The 23947-nt window shown below is 45.5% G+C and overlaps 1 protein-coding gene across 9 annotated transcripts in view; it reads left to right on the forward strand.

Annotated features, from left to right (window-relative positions):
* Nucleotides 1-23947, forward strand: part of USP3 (ubiquitin specific peptidase 3) — a 137893-nt gene that overhangs the window by 15798 nt on the left and 98148 nt on the right. For 2 of the 9 annotated variants that reach the window (XM_086321429.1, XM_086321440.1), the window contains exon 1: nucleotides 19358-19695. The exons of 2 other annotated variants lie outside the window; for them this stretch is intronic. In XM_086321429.1, coding sequence (XP_086177555.1) covers nucleotides 19503-19695 — 193 coding nt within the window. In that variant the 5' untranslated portion in view covers nucleotides 19358-19502. Of the gene's footprint in view, nucleotides 1-19357; nucleotides 19737-19888; nucleotides 20220-23947 lie in introns of those variants that run through there. 5 more of the 9 variants (XM_086321432.1, XM_086321441.1, XM_086321434.1 and 2 more) reach the window with 4 other exon arrangements.

Here is a 23947-nt window from a genome sequence, read left to right on the forward strand (position 1 = left end):
AAATAAGGCCAAAAATCATATAATTGAGGAAAAAGTCTCTAAAGGATAGCAGCTAAAACACACAAAACAATGAACTCAAAGAAAATAGAGACATACAGAAAAGAGAAGGAAAAAAGATAGAGATATATATATATATATATATATATATAATTTTATTTGATTGATTTATTTATTTTTTTACTTTAAAATATTGGTTTTGCCATACATCAACATGCATCCACCACGGGTGTATACGTGCTCCACATCCTGAACCCCCCTCCCACCTCCCTCCCCATACCATCCCTCTGGGTCATCCCAGTGCACCAGCCCCAAGCTTCCTGTATCCTGCATCGTTTATGGTTAATCCTCAGGAAGATAAAATAAGTATTCATGAAAAAAAGGACTTTTTTTTTTAAAGAAGCATTTGGAATACAATAAAAGCCCTTGGAATTAAAAATATAACAGAGATGACAGCTCAGTAAAAGAATTGGAACATAAAATTTAGGCACTTTCTAAGAAAATAAACAAACAAAAAAAAAACCCTTATTTTGTTATTGAATCTGGCATTTAAATGCACTTGCTTTATCAATCAAAAAATATTCAAGAAGCCTTGGTTTAGAAAATCAGTATTCAGTATTTCCTCCTCAACCAACATCTGGCTTCTCTGACGTGAAGGGACTAGACCCTACTTTTACTGTGTCTCAACTTCTAAGAGTTACTTGAAAGGTAGAGGTATTTACATGGATGAGTCCATAATATCAAATACTAGTTTCTGGCTAATAAGTAAAGAATAACTGACTGAGAAATAGAAAGCCAATTTTAAAAGACCAGAAGTAGATTGTGAATGTAATACTTGATAAAATTCGCATTTCAAATCAAAGGAGAAAGGAAGTGCTATTCAATAAATGATATTGAGACAGTTAAGTAAAAAACGTTTTCCATTTGGGAAAGCCATTTAAATGATATTGCCACCTCACTCCTTAGTCCAAAATAAGTTCCGGATGAATAAAAAAACTCAATGTAAAGCATGAAATAATAGTATAGAAAGGAAATTTAGGTGAATATGTTTATCATCTTAGAATGAAGGCCTAAGTACGCCATGAAATCCAGACACTGTGAAGGCAAATACTGATAAGTCTAAATTTAAACATTTAAAATTTTTAAATTGCTGTACAAGAATAACCATATTTAAAAGGCAAAACAAAACAAAAAGTAAAACAAACTAATAAATAATTTCGACATGAATGATAGATGATTGGTTAGCTATACAAAGATGTTAGATAGATGTGCAAAGAGTTCTCAGAAATTAATAAGGAGAAAAAACCCACCCAAATATATCAGTCAAGATCCAGTCAGGAAAACAGAAACCATGCCAGGTAATTCAAACAGGGGAAATTAATTCTTTTGATTATATGAATGTTGGAGGGTCAAAAGACAATTGGGTAATAGATTCATAATTCACACCATAGAGAGCTAATACTGTTAATTTATAAAGAACATCTACAAACCAAAAGGAAAAAGATGAACAGCTTCACATAAAAATGGGCAAAGTATATGAAAAGAAAATTCAAAGTTAAGAAAATAGTGGGTCTCAACACATGAAAAGATGCTCAATCTCATTCATAAGAAAATGAAAATTAAAATCGTCATGAAATAGTATGCTTCACTTACCATTTTGGAAAGATCAAAAGCCATTAAAAAGAACAAGTACTGACTTAGAACCATCCAAAATAACTGAAGTAGAAAAAGCAAGCTGCAGAATGGTGTGACACTCTGTGTCCTAAAAAAAAATGGAGAAAAAGACTGCATATTTACAGTATATATAATATAAGCACATGTATAAGAGTCTGAACACTAGGGATAGATGCACACGTGCATACGTACATACAATAACAATCTCTGGAAGAGTAGAGAAGGAAGAGCGCTAACTGCTGGTTTTGTCTTCGGGAAGGGGACCAGGAGAAAGGGGAACTTCCTTTTTACAGAATGCTCTTTATTTGTATTGTGGTAAAATACATAATATACATCTTAGCATTTTAAATATTTTAGAGTGTACAGTTCAGTGACATTTAGTCCATTGTGCGGCCGTCACCACTTTCTAGCTACAGGACATTTCCATCACCCCAGCAGGAGACCCCATACACATTAGCAGTCTCTTCCCATTCACCCTTTCCCCCAGACCCTGGCAACTACTACCCTGCAGGTAAGAGCATCTCTATAGCTTTACCTCTTTGGGATATTCCATATAAATGGAATAAAATGACACGTGGCCTTTTGTATCTGGCTTCGTTCAGTTAGCATAATGTTTCAACATCCATCCAAATAGTAGCATATTTCAGGACTCTGTTCCTTTTTCTCACTGAGTAATATTCCACTGTATGGATATATTAATACCCCATTTTGTTAATCTAGTGTCAGTCGATGGCATTTGGGTTGTTTCCAATTTTTGGCTCTCATGAAAAGTGCTGCTATGAATATTTGTGTGTAAGTTTTTGTTGGAACATCTGTTTTCAATTTTGGGGGATATAGACCAGGGAGTAGAATTTTGGGGTCATGTAATTACTGAAAACTCTGTAGTGACTTTTGAATGTTGTACCCCATGCATATATTGTGTAATCAAAAGTTGACTATTATAATAAAAATAACAAAGTAGAGACAAATATATTGTTTTATTATCACAGTTTGGCAGCTCTGCAAAATCACCACTGAAACAGTAAGTGGCCTCAAAAGGCCTAAAAGAAACTGAGGAGTAGAAAGTAAAATATTGGGTTGACCAAAAAGTTCGTTCAGGCGTTTCCATAAAATCTGATGGAAAAATCCAAATGATCTTTTTGGACAACCCAATAGAATCTAATTTTAAAATATGACTCATAGAACCAGTAGGTCTTCAGTCTACAAATGCTCCCCATCATTAAGTGTTCCAGCAGCATTGCCCTGGTGAGCGTGGGAAGGGCTGTGAGAATGTTTTCTAAATCCATTTTTTAAAAAGGTAAAGCAGTAATTAAACTTGACTTGGACCCTGTGATTGTACTCTCAGTGGGAGCCGTGGCTCCCGCAACACCACCAACGTCCCCTAGGGGGCAATCCCCAGAGACCCGTGTCCCTGGTATTGCTCTGTGCTGGTGACCAGGGAGTGTTCATCCCGCAGAGCTTTCACAGTGGTTGGAGAGGGAACACTGTTGACAAAGAGCTCAGTGCTTGAAGGACACTTGGAAAACATACTTCTCACGCCCTTTATTTTTAAGCAAGCAAACTGAGACCCAGAGTACTTGCTGGTGATCATACAGACTTGAAACACCAAGTCTCTGTTATGTTGTAAAGTGTGGGTAGCATGGCTTTCCAAGTCTCATAGAGCTGAGTTCGGATCCCTTCTTGCTGCTTTTGTCTTCTCCACACTCCCCTCAGTTCCCAAGGCTTAACTATGTAACCTAAGCCCAGTTACTTAACTTTTCTGAGCCTGTGTCATTACCTGTATGATGGGGATAATAACATGAAGAAAGAAACGATGAAGGAAGGGAGAAATGATATCATGTATGTATGTTGTTGTTGTTTAGTGGCTAAGTCGTGTCCGACTCCTTTGCGACCCCATGAATTGCAGCCCTCCAGGCTCCTCTGTCCATGGGATTTCCCAGGCAAGAATACCAGAGTAGGTTGCCATTTCCTCCTCCAGATCTTCCTGACCCAGGGATTAAACCCGGTGCCTCCTGTATTGGCAGGCACGTAGTCACTAGGGAAGCCCCATCATGTATGTATGCTGCTGCTGCTGTAGTTGATCAGTCGTGTCCCACTTTGCGACCCCATGGATTGTAGCCCACCAGGCACCTCTGTCCATGGGGATTCTCCAGGCAAGAATACTGGAGTGGGTTGCCATGCCCTCCTCCAGGGATCTTCCCAACCCAGGGATTGAATCCAGGTCTCCCTCATTGCAGGCAGATTCCTTACTGTCTGAACCACCAGGGAAGCCTATGAATACTAAAGTGGGTAGCCTATCCCTTCTCCAGGGGAATCTTCCGAACCCAGGAATTGAACCGCGGGTCTCCTGCATTGCAGGCAGATTCATTACCAGCTGCGCTACAAGGGAAGCCCTCATATATGTATAGGACCTTGCTTATGCTTAGTACATAGTAGGTTCTCAATAAATATCTGTATGTGAATAAACATGTCCCCCCTCTAGCCCTCTAAAGGCACTAGTTCTGCTGCCCAAATAAATTTTTATTGATGACATTTTAGGCATTATCCTTATGGGCTTTCTCACATCTGGAAAGCTGACCCTGGGAGGAAAAGGAGAGTTTGGGGTGGTAGCACCACTCCTGTCAATGTGAAAAGCTCCTTTGTGAAGCCTGAGCGGCCCCAGTTCCTGCCATGCTCCACTGCCAACACTTGGAGGCCTGCACATCTGCCAGCCAGAGGCCCTGACAGTCTCTGCAGAAAAGTGAGGTCCCCATTGAGGACAAGAGAGTCACATCCCCCTGGCCTGGTTTCTGCCTCCTCTTCCCTGGCACTCTGACAGAAAGCCCAGTTTGGCCTTTTCAAGTAATGGTAATCAAAATGTTTTATGGGAGCTGTTGCTTATGTCTGGCTATAAATGATCATGCCTATCAGCAAACACATCAGAATAATGTGATAAATTTTATTTGGTTGCATTATAAAATTCAGGTCATGTTTTCAGAGCCTTCATAATTTATATGGCACAAAAACATTTTTTTAAATTAGGTAATAAGTTGTAATTCTCACAGATTTGTAGGGGGAGGGAGCAGGGTGGAGATGAGCTCAAAGTTTTTTTCATTATAAAAAAATGTTTCTGCCATATACAAAATGGGGGGAATAGAGAAAAGAAAGTCTCCCATAATTCCATCGTTCAACCACTTTTTGTGTTTTTCAGTAGATTTTAAAAACATTTTTAAAACGCACTTTTACTGAGTTATAACCAAGCTAATATTTCTTTCCCTTGGCAGTGAAAGAGTGGAGTCCTAACCACTGGACCACCAGGCAACTCCCCAGGCTAATATTTCTGATTCGAAAAAGTGGGCTTCCTCAGTGCCTAGCAGTGATATTCATTCATTCATCAAACATTTCCCAAGTACCTACTATGTGCCCAGCACAGGGGTACAAAGATTAATTAGACCTGGTCCTTACTAGGACAGTGTTCCTTCTCCTATGACAGCTTCTTCAGTTTGTTTACATATCTGCTAAAAGATGCCCTTCACTGGGGGGAAGCCCTCAAAAGAAGAGGACATTGATGTATTAGAGGCAGAGTTGGGGATGTGTACGGTGGAGGCAAGGAACGGTGAAGAGCCTGGCGTGGTAAGAGAACTAGGAAGTGTTCATCAAGTCCTTGATGCGTGAATGAATTATCCCAGCATGCAGTGCAGACACTGGTTTAGTCCTTAGAGTTCCAAAGTAGTTCTAAAATTGCATCCTCTCTCTGTCTCCTTTCTTTCAGTTTTTTTTTAAAAATGTTACCTGCGTGGATGTTATCTCTTGAAACCTCTGGCCAACTTTTAAAAATCTCATTCCTTTCATGGTCCTCCTCTAACCTCACTTTCCATTTAACTGAGGAACTGTCCGTGACTTTGAGTTTGAGTGACCCTCTTCTGAGTCACGTGCATGGGTCTCTGCATCCTTCTTGATTTGATTTGCCCAGTGCATAGAACTATACCTGATTTAATTAAGTGATCAGTGAAAGAGTTCTTGAATGAGTGACTGTGTTTCCCCTTGTGGTTTCATCAATCCTTTTGACATCCCCCTTTAGGCTTCATTTACTTGTGCTTTTCTTGAATTCACAAGAGTTACTGTCCATTTTTCACTCAGTCTGTTCCTTTCCCCATAAGAGGGGCCGTGTATTACCGCCCAAGAGTGTCTCCTTGCCTACAAGCCTCATTTGGACTGAAATAGGATGGAGATCTTTTAAGGAAGGGAGGAGAGAATGACTGCCTGCCTGCCACCCAGCACTCAAAAGAGTGGGCTGATCAAGACCTAACTATCGCCAGTCAGAATGGCTGCGATCCAAAAGTCTACAAATAATAAATGCTGGAGAGGGTGTGGAGAAAAGGGAACCCTCTTACACTGTTGGTGGGAATGCAAACTAGTACAGCCACTATGGAGAACAGTGTGGAGATTCCTTAAAAAACTGGAAATAGAACTGCCTTATGACCCAGCAATCCCACTGCTGGGCATACACACTGAGGAAACCAGAAGGGAAAGAGACACGTGTACCCCAATGTTCATCGCAGCACTGTTTATAATAGCCAGGACATGGAGGCAGCCTAGATGTCCATCAGCAGATGAATGGATAAGAAAGCTGTGGTACATATACACAATGGAGTATTACTCAGCCATTAAAAAGAATACATTTGAATCAGTTCTAATGAGGTGGATGAAACTGGAGCCTATTATACAGAGTGAAGTAAGCCAGAAGGAAAAACATCAATACAGTATACTAACGCATATATATGGAATTTAGAAAGATGGTAACGATAACCCTGTATACGAGACAGCAAAAGAGACACTGATGTATAGAACAGTCTTATGGACTCTGTGGGAGAGGGAGAGGGTGGGAAGATTTGGGAGAATGGCATTGAAACATGTGAAATGTCATGTATGAAACGAGATGCCAGTCCAGGTTCAATGCATGATGCTGGATGCTTGGGGCTGGTGCACTGGGACGACCCAGAGGGATGGTATGGGGAGGGAGGAGGGAGGAGGGTTCGGGATGAATAAAAAAAAAAAAAAAGACCTAACTATCAGGCCATGGGCCTTTCCCATCTCCATCCCAAGAATCCCTCAGAGTGTGAATCTAGAAACTATTTACACAAGTTCCCCATGAGAATAAGAAACTTAAGAAGCCAGGCAAGGAGTAGGTTGGGCCTCTAATTTAAGATTAGAATACATAAGATTCACATGTTGCAGTCAAATCCAGATTTATATTAAAAAATCCAGATTTATCATTTTCAACCATGTGGTGACGCCTGCATCACACCACACCACACCAAAATGTCTTTATGGGGCTATCATAGAGAAACAAGATAGAAACCCCAGACTAGGGAGGAGGAGACCTTGTTATCTTTCTGGCTTAGCTTCTTTTTTTGTTAATTTTAATTTATTTTTCAGATTTCTTAAGGTGTAATTAACAAATATGTAAGGTAGTTAAAGTGTCCCTGGTGGTGATTTGATAGCATATACATTGTGAACTGGTTTGTCCTCTCCAGGTGCCAGTTTCCTCACAGGTAATAGGGTGATTGGCCTACATGATTTCCAGAAGTTCATTCAAGTGCCAAGGCCCTAGTCCAGGACCCCATCTCCAAGGGAAAGGTTGCCACATGGCAACACTGGAATCTAGGTCACCCCCACCCCTAGTCACACAACACTGCCCCATCACAGGGAACTCGATTTTGAACAGGTTGCTGGTGCACAGAAGGAAGTAGCAGATCAGTTTATTCAGGGAACTCAGTTCCTGTGAAGAACTGATGGTCCCACCCGGTCTCAGGAGACTAAACTGTATCAAAGCCCCCTTTTAATAATGTGTACTGAGAATCACAGAAGCCACCACACAGAGGACCCTGCTCTGCTCCCACCGCACCCCTCTCTGCCCCACACTGAACCCTGGCCCCTTCATCTTTTCCAGGATGGCTGCTCCTGGTAACCAAGGTGCGATCAGGAGGCTGCTTGGCAAGTATGCGAGTCTCCACGACAGGCGGGGCTCCCTGGTCCTCTAGAGTCCAGCCCTTTGAGCCTCTGTTCCCCTACCCTTGCTGCCAGACACACACTGGTCAGGTTCCTTTGGAAATTCCCTTTCTTCGTGCTCCTAGCTGCCTCTCCTATCTCCGATTACTCAGGTTCTCAAGTCTGGCTGTGGCTTTGGGGGAAGTTCTCTGGTAGATGCTAAATGAGATTGGAGGAGCTGATTTCCTGGAAAGTGACTGACTAGATTAGTTGGGAAGGGTGTGGCCCATCTCCTAGGGTGCCTAGGGCTGCCAGCTTTTGCCAACCCTGCCCCCACTCCTCAGAACCCTTTCAGTCTTTGCCATCCCCTCTGACCCCCTTGCAAGGAGGCCCAGGTTGTAAGGAGGTCACTTTTGTCTTCCAGTGGGAATATTCTAGCAGCCTTCTCCCCAGATAACCATTCTAGGGGGTCCAAGGCAAAACTAAGAGCTTCAAAAGCATGTATCAGGTGAAGTTGGTGACCTGTGGTTATTAGGAACCTACTTTATGAATGGCAAGAGTTACATGTTCCACCCACATTATCTCAACCTTTCTTTACCACTCTGTGGGACAGGCACTGTTAAAACCCCCATTTTACAGCTTTTGGACCTACGAGGTTCAGAGAGACTGTATTGCTTGTCTAAGATCACAGAGTTGTTTTGTTGTTGTTGTTGTTTTTAACTGATTTTTGGCTGCACCACACGGCATGTGGGATCTTAGTTACCTGACCAGGGATCAAACCTGTAGCCCCTGCAGTGGAACACAGAATCTTAACCACTGGACAGCCAGGGAAATCCTCACACAGTTATTAACAGGTGGAGGGACACGCAGACTCAGCTCCATCCATTGCCAAAGCCAAGGCTCTGTCCATCAGGTCACTGTCTTCAAGGACACAACATTTCTTGAGAACCTACCAAATGTAGAACGCTGGGGCCAGTACTTTGATAAATATCCAGTTGAAGGAGGGTGGGTAGCTCTTGCATTCTAGGCAGACAGTTTCTTACTGGGAGGTGGTATAAACATGAGGGATTCTATTCCAAAGCAGACTGAAATAAGTGCTGTCTGTAAGGACAAGCAGAGTCCCACAGGAACACAGATGAAGAAGGGAGATCAATCTATGCCGTGTGTGAGACAGAGAGGGGGAGAGAGGGGAGGAAAGAAGAGGGGAAGAGGAGAAGGAGGGAGAGAGAGAGAAAATATGAAAGAGATGGGTGCTGGGCAGAATTTTTCTCTTTTTTAAATGTTGGTAGTTTTCTACATTTGCTTAACCTATATGGGTGTGTGCATCTTTTTCCTTTTGGCTGTGCTGCACCATTTGTGGGATCTTAGTTCCCCGATGAGGAATCAAACCTGGGCCCTCAGCAGTGAAGGCTCAGAGTTCTAACCACTGGACTGCCAGAGAATTCTGCAGAATTTTTCTAAAGATGGGCTTCCCTGGTGGCTCAGATGGTAAAGAATCTGCCTGCAGGGCAGGAGACCCAGGTTCCATCCCTGTGTCGGGAAGATCCCCTGGGGAAGGGAACGGCTACCCACTCCAGTGTTCTTGCCTGGCAAATTCCACAGACAGAGGAGCCTGGCTGGCTACAGTCCATGGGGTTGCAGAGAGTCAGCTAACCCTTTCACTTACACAGTTTTCTAAAGATGGGCTTTGTGTTGTGCCTCGGGAGGTGGGAGGACTTTCACAGGCTGGGGTGAAAGAGACAGAGGAGAGCATGTGCAAAAAGCCAGGGTGAGAGCACTAAGGATCTGCTCAGCAGTCAGGCCTGTGTGGGGGTGTGGAGAGAAACAAGGCTGGCAGGTGGGTCAAGAGCCTTGAGGCCACGGAAGGCTCTAGGCTTGCTCCTGGGAGCAGTGGGCAGCTGCCGACAGCTTCCAGTAGGGCACAGGCAGGAAGCGGTGATGCAAGTTTGCAGTTGAGATCTGGCAGTGGGAGCTGGGGATGTGGCCTTTGTGTGGTTCCTCCCTTCTTTGGCCAAGACCCACTGCAGGCTGGCCACTCAGCAGGGATCCAGCCATGGAAGCTCCAAGTCTTAGCACAGGCTGAGGGTGAGGCCCCTTCAAGGCCTGTGGCTAGGGTTCAGAGAAGGGAGTGTCCTGATTTTGTGTTTTTCTGGCTGGATGCTGGGGAGGTGTGGTCCAGTAGGAAACACTGAGGGTCCTGGGATGGGAGGGGGTGGTGGGCATGGGCAGGGGAAATGGAAAGGAAATACACTCTGAGACAGGAGAAAGAAGTCTTGCATCTCAGCCAAGGCACAGTAAGTGCCCCCTGCCTGTTACAGATTCAGGCTCTTTTCTGACTTTGAAAGTCTTGTTTAAGGAAGTACAGATGAAGTTGTCTTTGAAGTGCTGTAAAACCTCAATGAAACTGAGAACCCGACTGCCTGGGCATTCAACTCACCATAATTGGTTTTTTGATTCAGTGATAAGAAAAAGAGGTAAATGACTATAACCAAGTTAATACCAGGATGTCAACAATAAAAATACCCATTATGGACAACCGCAGGCAGAACTGGCAATGCATGTACAAGGTGAGCACCTAGGACCAGTTTGGGGGGTGTGGGGGAGGCACAAACCTGCCTCTGTGCATGTGTGCGTGTTAAGTCACTTCAGTTGTGTCTGACTCTGTGTGACCCCATGGGCTGTAGCCCACCAAGCTCCTCAGTCTATGGGATTCTCCAGGGAAGAATACTGGAGTGGGTTGCCATGCCCTCCTCAGGAGATCCTCCCGACCCAGGGATCGAACCTGCGTCTCTTGTGTCTCCTTCATTGACAGGCAGGTTCTTTACTGCTAGCACCACCCGGGAAGCCCAAGCCTGCCTCTGTAGTCATCTCTTTCTTCACTGGAATCAGCTTGTGCATCCTACGCACACAGGAAAAGTCAAGTAAGATGCGTGAAAAGTCTTCAACTTTGCTTTGCACAGACTCTGGCAAGCAAAGAGCACTCTGGTGTCCGGAGTTGCCCAGAGGACTCTGTGTTGCTGGACAAGTGCATCACCTCTCTAGGACCAGTCTCCTCCTCTGTGAAACTTCTGGCCCTTCCTGTTCTCTAATCATCTGCCCTAAGGGCTCTTAGGGTACTTTTCCACGAAGCCTTGTTACTTCTGATCTCCATTTCCAGCCTGAAAGCACCAGCTGCTACACAGGGAACTGAGAAAGGCTGAAAGGGCTCTAAGGCCCTTTCCTTACTTTTCCATCATTGTTCTTTGGATGAAAAAAAGGTGAAATATCTTTTTTTTTCCTCCTGTTGCTGCCAATTTTATAACTGGGTCAACCACAGCAGAGCTTTCTAGATGACAGAATTATAAAATATGCTTATAACCTTTGGTGTGATTACATAAATGCATAAATTATGGGTATTGGTGACCTCAGAAAATGGTTCTGACCATGATACATGGATCCCTGCTCTCCGTTTCCAAACATTAAGTATTTGGCCAAGGGAGGGATTTCCCTGGTAGTCCAGTGGCTAAGACTCTGTGCTCTCGATGCAGGGGGCATGGGTTCAATCCCTGGTCAGGGAACTAGATCCCACATGCTGCAGCTAAAGATCCCACCTGCCACAACAAAGATTGAAAATCCCATGTGCTGCAAGTAAAACACGGCACAGCCAGATAAATAAATAAATGAATGATTTTTTTTTTTTTTTTAAGTATTTGGCTAAGGGAGACAGAGCAGGAAAATCACCATTTTGCGAGCAGGTATTATTGCTCCCATTTCATAGATGGAGGCTCCAGAGAGGTCAGGGTGCAGGCCAAGGTCACACAGCAGGCCAGTGGTGGAAGCAGGACCCCAGCCTGAGCAGACCAAAGCCCCACTTCTTTCCAGTGCATCAGGCACCTCATGGGAGGCTCTGGGGCTATAAAACAGACGATCTGGATATGTGAGAATTTCATTTTCTGGTTAGCTGGATACTCCAGATAGCTGAATTGTCAGATTAGATAAGGTTCAGGGCTTCCCTGGTGGCTCAGAGGTTAAGGCATCTGCCTGGAATGCGGGAGACCTGGGTTCGATCCCTGGGTCGGGAAGATCCCTTGGAGAAGGAAATGGCAACCCACTCCAGTACTCTTGCCTGGAGAATCCCATGGAGGGAGGAGCCTGGTAGGCTACAGTCCATGGGGTCGCAAAGAGTTGCACCCTCAACTTCAATTTCCAGATAGCAGAATTGTCAGATTAGATAAGGTTCAGATTAGATTAGGCAGAGCTAGAGGTTCTCTAAGTCTAGGATTCTCTTCTCCACCCAAATCCTAATTCTTAAAGCATATGAGCCTCTCCCTCCCAGGGGTTTGTAGGCTCCCAGAGGACACAGTGTCAGGGGTCCAGTCAGGATTACAGTGGGGGGGAGTCGCATCTGCATTCTAATTTCTCCTATTTGGCTCTACATAGGTGTGTGCTGTGGATTTTATTTGCATTTCTCAGATCACTAATGCAGGTGAACATCTTACAGACTGTTAGCGGTTCCTTTCTTTCCTCTATCTTATCACTGCAACTCGGCACCCTTATACCCTCTCCCAAGACCTGGCAGAGTGCAACCCCTGATGGATTCCTGAATCCTGGGGACCCAGATTTCTCTATCATGGCAGTTCTCTGCTACAGAGAGTCAGTAGCCCTTTACGTCTGTCTTCCTTGCTGACCTGACCTCCCAGCTTTTTACCTCCTTGCACACGACTCTCCAGCCAGACTGGCAGTCTCAGACTCTCTCTGAGTCTCTGAACCTTTGCAGGGTACAGTTCCCTCTGCCTCAGATGCCATGCCACCCTCCCCCACCCTACCTGGTTAACGTCCATGTATCATTCACGGCTCAGGTCATATGTTACTTCCTCCAGGAAGTCTTGCGTGATGCTTCCCCCACCCCCACCCACCCGCCTGGGTGGGTTGCCCCTTGTTTGTGGCTAGGCAACATCCTGTACTTCCCGTCATAGCACTTATCATGCTGGGTTGCAATTACCTCTTTGCTTGTCTGTTTCTCTTGCTCCTTTCCTTGTCCCTTTGAGAATGAGACATTGTGTTGTTTCAGTTTTATATTCTGTGAGTCTTGAGCATCAGTGATATTTATTGAATGAATAATCTGTCCTGGGTTCCTTTAAAAAGGGTAAAAATCTACCCTTCTGGGCTAACTATCAGTGATTTCAGGCTACCATCCTCCATCACCCACATCAACCCTCCTACTAGACAAGTTCTCAAGGAAATGGACATTCATTGAGGGTCTACTGTATACCAAGCACCAAGCCAGGCCCTTTAAGTGTGAAGTCATTTTCACAGTTTTAAGGCCTAAGACTCCATGTCTAGACAGCACTTTAAAATTCAGAGGATCTGATGTCCAGTCAGTCAGTGAAGAAGCAAGGGGAAAGGAGTGATATTATATTTTCCATCTTGATAGTGGCAAAGAGATGTCAACAGAGGGGGCCCCCACATAGCTTGGAGCTCTAAGTCTTTGTACTTTTAGTGCCTCGCATGTGGCAGGAGTACAGACAATATGTGTTGAATAAATGAACAAATGGTTGAAGAGAAACAGAAAAGAAGAGCAGACTTTCTTTCTTCTGAAGCCTAGAAGACCCGACATTTCTTCCTGGACCCTACCTAATATATTTCCTCCACGTGTTGATAAGCAAAACTCTACACTGAAGTGTTTTTGTCATGGGCAGCTGTCCACAATGCCAGCCAGTGATTTCTGCTCAGTCTATTGAATAAAAATGACTACACCCAGTTATAAAGGAAGCTGAGAAATGTCTTTTCTGAGCCTAGGAGAAAAGAAAACAGCTTTGGGGAACTTCCCTGGTGGGCCAGTGGCTAAGAAGCCATTTGCCCTTGCAGCGGACACAGGTTTGATTCCTGATCCAGGGGGTTTCCACATGCCCTGGAGCAACTAAGTCCGTGCACCACAACTACTGAGCTTGCGCTCTAGAGCCTGAGAGCTGCAACCACTGAAGGCCATGTGCTCTGTGCTCTGACCAAGAGAAGAAACTACCGCAATGAGAAGCTCACAGACAGCAACTAGAGAGTAGCCCCTCTCACCACAGCTAGAGAAGGCCCTTGTGCGCCATGAAGACACGGCACAGCTAAATAAATAAATAATTAATTTTAAAAGGAGCCAATCTTAAAAACAAACAAACAAACAAACAAACAAAAGATTTAGGGTGAACAGTTAGCAGTCACTGCCGAAGGATATAAGGACAGTCTTCTGCCAATGGCGTTTGGTGGCCGTGAGCTATCACAGGATCAATGGATGTCCACTCTACAATGGCCCTTGGGGATCATCAAGGCCCAGGGGGTTCAACTCCCTGATTTTACAAATGGGAGACTGGGGCCCAGAGAGAAAAGTGATTCCTTCATTTATTAGAGTTCTTTGGTGCTGGAGCCATTTGGTTTTGCATAGTTGGTCAGTGCTTTAGCTGCAAAGTGGGTCTTTAAACAAGAAAACCTCATCTCCTTCATAAAACTGCCTTGAAGTTCACATTTCAATGACAAAGAGGAAAAGCGTTAAAAGGAATACAAATTTAGATGTTGATTATACAATGATTATGATAATGGTGCTGAACATAAATTCTTTAGTTACTCAGAAGGCTTTTCTGTGTCCTGTGGTTCCTAAGAATCTTCTTCATTGTTAGGAACTTCAGCTACCCCTAGAAAATACTGCAAAATTATTTATCTGATCATGTGTGTGAGTGGTGAAAACCACTTTTGATGAAAGAGCAATTACTTATTGTGTGTACGGAGCCTAGTGACTTCACTTTCACTTTTCACTTTCATGCACTGGAGAAGGAAATGGCAACCCACTCCAGTGTTCTTGCCTGGAGAATCTCAGGGATGGGGGAGCCTGGTGGGCTGCTGTCTATGGGGTTGCACAGAGTCAGACACAACTGAAGTGACTTAGCAGCAGCAGTGCAATTATTTAAACCTTCTTTGAGCTTTAGGTCTTTCATTAGTAAAAAGGAAAGGATTATACCTGTATCTAAGATATTTGCTGTAGGGATTTAAGAAGAAATGAAAATCACCTGATAGAGTATCTGGCACCTACTCAGGACCAGAAATGAGTTGAAGTCCTTTCAGTGAATCCCTAGGGGAATATTACACAAAATGATTGATATAATCACTCTTGAAAGGGGCACTTCTAACATTTAATCAATAATCTTTTTCTTATATCTTCAGTTGCTGAACTCGTTGCCTAGGATCCACAATTGAAAAGAAAAGCATCTGCTCCCAAAGGAGACTGAAACATAAACAGAAAAACCCAGCACCATGTGCAGGCTGCAGGAACGGAATGAGTGATGGTGTGAAGGGAAGGCTTAGTCTTGAGTGAATGATGGAGGGCTTCTCTGAGGAGGCTATATACTTCATGGGAGAGGAGTCAGCTGGCCAAGCAGAAGGGAAAGTGGGGGAGAAAAGCACATTTTCTATAATGAGGGAGCTATTTTAGATACTGGGGCTTCCCTGGTGGCCCAGTGGGGAAGAATCTGCCTGCCGATGCAAGAGACTCAGGGAAGATCCCTGTGTGGGGCAGGGGGAGAGGGGGCAATCCCCTGGAGAAGAAAATGGCAACCCACTCCAGTATTCTTGCCTGGGAAATTCCACGGACAGAAGAGCCTGGAGGGCTACAGTCCATGGGGTCGCAAAGAGTTGGACCTGACTTAGTGACTCAACAACAATATTTTAGATGTTGCTGGAATAGTTTTTTGTTTTTTTTTTAAGCTTTAACAAAAGAGAAGGGATGAGTGACTGTGATGGCAGTGGGTTTCCAGTTTTATCTTGCTACACATGGGGAGTCACTAAAGAATCTGGGGCAGGGAGATAATAAAAAGGGGTAAATGAAAAGAACTGAGAGAATGACAGCCAGTGATGGCTAGCTGGCTGAAGCCCACACCCAGCCTCATCATTGATTTAATCATTCAACAAATAGTTATGAAGGACCTGCCTGCCATGCACCAGGCTGAATTCCAGGAGCTGGAAATCAGGCATTGAACAGGACTAGCAAGGTCTCCGTTCTCCTGGAGGAGGCTGACAATAGATAAACTAGTAAACAAGCAAGGAAGTATCAGATAAGTGCCTCTTGGAAAATTAAACAAGCTGTTAAAAGTGTCCCTGAGCTTCTGCTCCTCACCCTCTTCCCCTCCTTCCAAATACCCGCCAAGCCTCCTCCTGAGTTGTCTAAGGAGATTTTGCTCCTAGGAAAATCTCTAAGGTAAATCATTAACCTAGCTCTCTCGGTGTTTTCAATAAGACATCTTCCCCAGGGCCCGGTCTGCTTGTTATTCTTGCTTCGGGACCACCGATTCTGCCAGAAGCCTGGAGTCTAAAAGTTAGATGAGGATGGTCTTGACAACCTTGAAAAGGGTCCTGATCGTGGTTCCCTCGGCAACGTATATCCCCCTCCCCAGCAGCCCCCTTCCCGCTCCAGGCTCAGCCCCTTCTCCCCACCCCCCTTTATATAGATATCCCCTCTAAAAGAAAGACATATGATAATACGGTTGAAATTTTTCATTCCTCTCCTCTGAAAAATGCAGACTTCTAAAACTCGCCCGCCTCTGTGAGAAAGAGCCGTCCTCTTCTCCTATTCCTAACCCCTCCCCCGCGTCCCCCCACCCCTCCGCGGGGATTCCGGGAGGCTTCGTGTTCTGGGCACCAGTGATGGAGGCTGGCTCAGCACCACCGGGCTCACCCTCCTGTAAGTCAGAGTTCCCCAGCGCCAGAGGGATGCAGGCCAAGAATCAAAAAGCGAACATTGGAATAAACGCAGCTGAGGAAAGGAGGGACTAAAAAGGCAGATTCCCCAGTATGCCCCGTGGTCTTCCCCCTTTTGACACATTTACTCACCACGAGGATTAAAAAAAAAAAAATTTTTTTTTTTTCACAGTATGAAAACTTTCAGAGACACAATAAAGTTTTAGGTAAACCAAGCAAACGTCCCAGGAGGGCCTTCTGATTTTGCCCAGCTTTTCTGAACTGCCTGATAGTCATAGTTTTCCCTCTGTGATCCATAGCAGTCAGGGATGATTAAGTTAGGACCCCTGCTTGGAGAGGTTTCTATTCTAGTTAAAGAGAGAAGACTAATAAAACTTTTCCTTTCCCCTCAGCCACCCCACACACACCCAGTTTGCACCTTACAAGGTATATTCACATTCTTGATACTGTTAAAATCATAAATTCAAAGCTGAAGGGAAATTTAGAGATTAAGAGAGGTTAAGCAGAACAATTACTTGGCATATACTGGGCCACTTCCTAACCATCTGCCCATGGTAGACATTGCTAATCGATCACTCCTTCATGATCTAACTCTCACTTACTGGATACCCTCCATGTTCCACTCCTAGGAGTACAGCAGGAAACCAGACGGACTTGTTTGCTACCCTTATGGACCTTCAAGGGGAAGACAGACATTAAATACACGCCTGAAGAGTGTTTTAAAAGGAGGAATATGGGGGCAGACAAGGGCATCGCACACCTGGAGGGAACCAGGATGTGGAGCAGGGTCAGGAAAGGCCCCCTTGAGGAAGTGATGTTTAAGCTGAAATCTAGATGACAAGGAAACTGAGTCTTCATGAGGGTGAAAAAGGAAACATTACATGCTAGAGGGCAGACCAGCATGAGTTCAGGGCATGTTTCAGGGTTAAATGAGGGGGCATGAATGATAAATGGGGGTAGGTGTCCAGAGGGATAGAACTTGATCCAACTAGTCCTTGGATAAGAATCGGTTGATAGGAGGAGAGGGTTGGGACAGCCTGAGCTGAGGTCACATTTATTGTTTATCCTCCCTCTTCTTAGGAATTATTCTCTCACCTGCTGCCATTTTTTAAAGCTATATTTTAAAAACATTTTTAATGTAAAAACTTTTAATTTCGTTGTTGGTTTAGCCACTTTTATTCAAGCATTATTTGCAGCATTGGAAAACTGTAAATTATTGACTACCTACTATGGGGGTGGCAATTCTCATGACTTCTCACATCCTTTTTGTGAGATAAATATTACCTTCCCCATTTTACAGATGGAAAAAAAAAAGGCTTGGGAGGACTAGAAATACTTGCTAAAGTTGGTCATCAAGTAGGCAACTGAACTAGGATTTGAGCAGCTGCAATTTCCACAACTCTGTCACTGTCATAAAACCTCCAAATGGCTTGCTCTAAAGCAGTCAAGTAAAACTTGGGAAGCAACCAAAGACGGTTGCCTGAGGAGTCGGAAATACTAGAGGGATTTGCGGTGGGGGAGGAGGGGGGAAGTGTCCGCAGAGATGCTGCAGGTGAGTGTACACCTAGGCAGGGGATCGCGCGGCAGAAGCAGAGCGGCGGCTGGTGGTGCGGAGGATGGCGAGGCGTGAGAGGTGACTGAGGGCATCCCTCGACTGCTCCAGGACTGAGTACGGGGAGGTGCCCCGCTCTAACCTCTTCCCGGCCCGGCCCGGTTAATCATTTCCTGACCCTCCTTCCTCCTCTCTCCCAGCCCGCAGGATTGCCACATCAACCTCCCCCCTCCCCGCCTCCTGGCCTGTTGCTCCTTCGCCGGGTTTTACAAGGAGCCCCAACTTTGAGGCATTTTCTAACAGCCCGGGACGCCCTCAAGGCCGTTTCCCGGAGAGGTCGCAGGCTCGCTTGGGTGTAGCGCTTGCCCTAGGGGCCTCTTGAGGCTTGCCCTATGCTCTTTTTTTGGACTGAGAGGTCGGAGAGGCGGGATCCAATCCCGGCGCGGATTAACTAATTAAAGGCTCGGTTTCCCCTGCGGTAAAAAGGGAGGATGGTAACAGCAGCTGGCGGGGTGGTGCGCGGTTGAAATGAGGTATTGTGTGTTAAGTGCCTGGCTAGGAGACAGCAGTGGGTGTTTAACAAACGTTAGATCCCTTCCCTTTTTATCACCTCATCACCGGGACCGCCCGCTCAGCAAACCTAGGTTACAGCTATCTCGCTTAAACTTAAACTGGACGTTGAGATCTGAATGTCCGATCATATGCTCGAGGTAATGCCAATAGTGATTCATAGTGACAGGGTTTGAACCCCGGTTCACGATCGCCCCCGCCATCTCGCACCTAAGTGGCTGGCTAAGGCCACATGTCTAGAACCTAGTCCAGAACTAGAACTTGGTCAGTATGGTACCTGCCGCAGGGAGCAGACCACTAAACCAGTACTGCTCTGGGACCCATGCAGCCCGCTGGGCCACCGGGGGCCAGGCCTTTAACCTCTCTGAGTCTGAGCCACAGTGTGTAAAGTGGGGGCTCTCTGTCTGCCCTTGTGGTTTTTATTTTCTTCTTCACACTTTCTTTCGTGACCAGATTTTCTACCCCGGGGTAGTCAGACCATCTCATTACGCTGGATCAGTGTTTTCTGACTGCGAGAGCTCGCCCAGGGCGGGGAAAAAGCAGCGGACCGGCCCAGTGTGCCCCGGCTTGGCGCCCCACCCTTCTCGGGGCCGGGGAAAGTCGCGGCTGCTCGGGGCAGCGGAGTTGGGAAAGTCACTTCAGAGCGCAGTCTGACTCTGGGCCACCCGCCTGCGAGCGCGCGGACCCCACCCAGCTGGGGAAGACGGGGGCGGGGCCGGGCCTGGAGGCGGGGCCTGCCCAGGGGCGGGGCCGGGCCGGCCTGGGAAGACGGAAGCCCCCAACCTAGGGGTGGCGGCAGGACCCGGATCCCGGAGCACCACGTTTTCTGGAGCCGGACATCTAGAGACGGCGGGAGAGAAAACCCGGCTCCCGGAAGCTTTTGCTTTCTTTGACGCAAGGGCTCGGGACGCAGCCGCCGTCGGCCGAGCGTCGGGCGAGGAGCGACCCCAGACGGAGTCGTCGGAGTTCCTCCGCCCCCGCCTCGCCGGGTCCCGGAGCCTCAGTCCTCGCAGCTCTTCTGGTGGCCATGGAGTGTCCGCACCTGAGCTCCAGCGTCTGCATCGCTCCGGACTCAGCCAAGTTCCCCAACGGCTCCCCGTCGTCCTGGTGCTGCAGCGGTGAGTGCGGCCCCAGGCGGCCTGCAACGCACCCGAGGCCCCGGCTCCGCCGGGCCTGCCGTCTAGGGGCCGCGGGCGGCGGACGCGCGGACTCGGGAAGCGGTGCGGGCAAGCCGGGCCCGGTGGCTGGGGAAGGGTACTCGGTGAGGCGTGCGGAGCGGCGGCGGGCGGAGCGGCGGCGGCGGCTCCTTTGTTTCCCGTGGCCCGACGGTCCGGCCGGCGAAGGAGAGGCCCGCGAGGGATGCGAGCCCGCGGGGGCCACGAGCGCGTGGGGACGGCGGCGAGCCGGGACCCTGGCCTGCGGCTCGCGCCCCTGCGCCGCCCGGCAATGCCGGGGGGCTGTGGTGGCCCGTGTCGCCCGGTCGGGGGGCTGCGGGAGTGGGTGTCCGGCCCCCACAAGGCGGCCGCACGTGTGGCCGGGCCCTAGTTGTGTGCCCTCCTCGACCGGACAGGAAAAGCGCCGCTCTTGGGGGCAGCTTTGTTTGGGCTGCTGGGCGCGCTGGGGCCCTTCGCTACCTGCTCTGGCCCCGCTTCCTTTCGCTTCCCCCTATGCTCCAGCGACCCGATCCACGCCCGGTGGGCGGGAGCCGCGACCCCGAGAGGTGCTCAGAACTCGGGAGGCCGAGGTCAGAGGCTTTCATCAGCACGGGAGGGGGAAGTTTGAAAACAGGCTGCGGGCTTAAAAAGCTCAGAAGGCTGATGGAGCAGCTGCTTTGGAGGGGCGGCTAGCGCTGCTTTTCAGGTCTTCTTGGTGGGTTGAAACTGCTTTGGGATTTCCGAGTCCATGTGCTGGAGGACAGTTATTAGGTTTATGTAATGCTTTTGCATTGCTTAAGCATCTTAACTCCTTCTGCCGGGCCTCTTGGAAGCCCCAGTGCCCTCTTATTGTCTGCTCTAACGACTTAGGATCGCACCGGCCACACTGCTTTGATTACTTCCTGGTAGGGCCCTGGTGCAGCCGATAGGGTCTTTGTTTATTAGCTTTGAGATAATCGGTGGCAGCTTGGGTTGGAGAGTAGAATGTAAATTGTGCGTTTCAAAAATCTTAAGTTCATTTGAAGAAATAAAAGAGCAGTGGTACGGTTTAACTGTGTGACGTTCCTCATTACGGGCCGGAGCTAGGAAGATAGTTTAGAGAATGCCTTAACACTTTTGACAGGTTACTTCTTAAATGGTGATTATTATGTCCTTAGAGAAAATCACAGGCAACAGCCACAAAGAAAAATGTACCCTGGTATAAGGAGTCGAGATAACTGGCTTCCTTGAGCTCTGAGAGGTTTGATGCTTTGCTTGCCTTTGTAAAGTCAGATTGTCTTTTTCTGCACGAAGCCCGTAAAGATTATAACCGGTTAATTGATTTTGCAGTGCAGTATTGCAGTTCTTTTATGAGGGTGCAGAAAACTTACCTACTAATGTTTCTTCCACAGTGAATGTTGAGTATGAAACAACAAATAAAGTGTGTCAAATTGCTTTACAAATTAGTTGATGTTGCATTAGCTCTAATTGTAGCTGTGGTGCTGCGATTGTGGTAAGTTGTGTCTTTCTTTCTTTTTTTTCCCCAAGAGATTTGGGGGAAGAAATGACCAAAGTAAACACTAGAAAAAGCATACCTCATGAGGAATGATGAAATTACTTTCTCTGTGGATTACTTTCTACAGGGATACAAAGCAGACAGCTCCCTTATGGCTTTTTCTAGGTAAACTCACATCAAATTTCAAAATGGCCTCACTGGGCACATGCATCTAGAAAAAGGAATAGAGTTTATGCAAGTGACAGATTTCCTGTTGTGAGTCAGCCTTGCCTTTGTCAGTCAGGGCGTCCACATGACTGTGGGAAAGAGGTGCAGAAGATCGAACATCTCTTGAGGAACTTAAGTTAAAATGGAGCATAACTTAGAGGCTTGTGCTGATACAAAGAACAAACTAGTATGGCTAGCTCTAAGGGAGGGGTTATTTCTGTCCAAGGGCTAGGATGGCATCTTTGCATCTTGCAACAAAGTTTGTCTCTGACATTGCTTTGGGAGGGTGATTTTAGTCATGTGCTTTCATTTGTAGAACCAATAAAGCCAGTTTCGCAACTTTATGTGGGTTTTTTCCTTCTGCTCAAGTTCTGTGAATTGAACCCATTTCATGCGGGCCTCCCACTAACCTCTTGGCATCCATTCATTGATATAATCTCATATTTTTATATTGAGCTTGATCTTGTTCTTGCCTGCCTGTTGTTTCAGTGATTAAATGATTATTAACTATGAGTCTTTGGCTAATTCATCATCTTGGAGGGTTATGTGTTCTGGTATTTATTCTCCAACACTCTCAAACGTCTTCTTTCCTTTTCTTTTTGGTAGGGCACCAAAAGAGTAGCCAGTGTGTGGAATAACTCGGTGACCGAGTGCGGAGTCTGATTGCGTTCTTTTCAGGGAGGGGAAATCCCTGTTTTGGCACTGGGGCAATAAAAGTCATGCCCTTGCCCTGTTTTCTTTGGGAGCTTGCAGTTACATCACAGTGAAACAGCCTCAAGGCAGCCAAGCATATTGGAAAAGACCAACATCCTAGGCTCTTCTAGGTAGCAATACATCCTTGGAAAGTAGTTCTGTTTCCTTTGAGCCTAAGTCTTATGGTATCATTTGTAAAACAATGGGTAATACTTCACATTCACTTCACAGGTTGTTGTTAGGGTGCACAAGGTAATTTTTGTGCAAACTTTGAGAGACTCCAAACACTATTCAAGTAATAGGTGGTTTTATAGGTCAGAACATCTTTATGAAAAGGACTCTGAATACTTAAGTATCTAAAGCCCCTTAAATAGGGACTGGGACAGACTGGCTTTATGCTGAATTATGTTTTGCAAGATCTATTACTCAACAAGATTAGGGGGTGTAAGAAGTAATTATACTTCGGAATTAACTTGAGCTTCTTATCTGTGGAAAGCCCTTGGTACATATTATTGTATATGTTATGTAATTGTGTACCACAGCGGTTCTCAAACTTTTTGTTTTCAGGCCTCTTTTACCGTCTTAAAATTATTGAGAACCCAAAGAGCCTTTGTTTGTATGGCTTATAGCTATTGATATCTGTTGTATGGAAAATTATATTTATATATAAATAATATATATTTATTATATCCTTTACAATTAATAATAATAAATCCATTACCTGTTAACAAGTAGTAATTTACATAAATTTTCAAAACAAAAATTTGGTGAGAAGATTGGCATTTTAATTTTTGTAACTGTCTTTGTTATTTGGCTTAATAGAAGACAGCTGGATTTTTACATCTGCCTTTGCCTTTGGTCTCTTGAGATATCACACATTGGGTAGCCTCTGGAAAACTCCACTGCATGCTTGTGAGAGAATAAGGGTAGAGAATAAAAGTAACATCAGTATTATTTATGAAAATAGTTTGACCTCATGTACCCCTGAAGGGTTTTGGAAACCCTCAGGGGCTCAGGATCACACTCTGAGAACCCACTTGTATACAACAATAGTAGCAGTTAAGGACAGCTGCTCTTATCAAAATAGTTTTCAAATATTAAAGAATTCCTTAAGGTCTTAAAACTAGCAGCATTTATGTCTGCGTGGAGATTCACAGAATTTATAATACAAAAGCTGGGACGATGGAGTCCAGTAATCAATCCCTTGCTCTCAAAAAAGTTGCAGTCCAATCTGGTTGAGGAGAGACAGGAAGCTAACTGGTTAGAAGTTAAATCCATGTTGTGGCTTAAGGTAAGTGTTGAAAATAGTAATCTCCTAATAAGGTAAAAGTTGATTTATGTCTAATTTTGCTAAATTCATTCTCATTTTTAAATGAAAACGTTTTAAATAAAAACGAGGTCATTCTTTCAAGGTTTTTGTTAAGTGCACGTACCAGATGTTATTTTCAGAAGCTGGAGACTTCTGAAAGTATACTTCATTTGTATATGTATGTGTGGGTAAAAGGGTTGAGCCAGTGGCAAAATACTGGAGAGAAAACCCAGATTGGTTAAAAAGATGCTCTAAACACAACTATTTTCATAACTAAGGTGAGCCAAAGACTTTAAGGGTTTGGGTTAAATAGCCAGTTAAATTGTAGATATTTTAATAGCATAGGCATGAAAAAATTTTCCCTGATTAATTCTTTAAAGAGTTGAGAAATCCTCTTATAGTTTCTAGTACACACTTGCCCTCACATTACCTGAGAAAAGTAAGTGTAGATTAAGTAAATATTTTGCAATTTGGGATGGTTATTGGAGATTAATCCTTTTTTGAAGATACATTTAGTTGGATAGAGTTCTGATTATTGATTGCATCTCAGTGGTAATAAACTTGTCATTTGTGATAACGCTTGAGCTGAAAATGAGATATCACCTTGATGGGGT

Source organism: Bos grunniens, chromosome 10 (genome assembly GCF_055505025.1).
Source record: "Bos grunniens cultivar Pamir isolate PY7600 chromosome 10, Bosgru_T2T1.0, whole genome shotgun sequence".
NCBI lineage: Eukaryota > Metazoa > Chordata > Mammalia > Artiodactyla > Bovidae > Bos > Bos grunniens.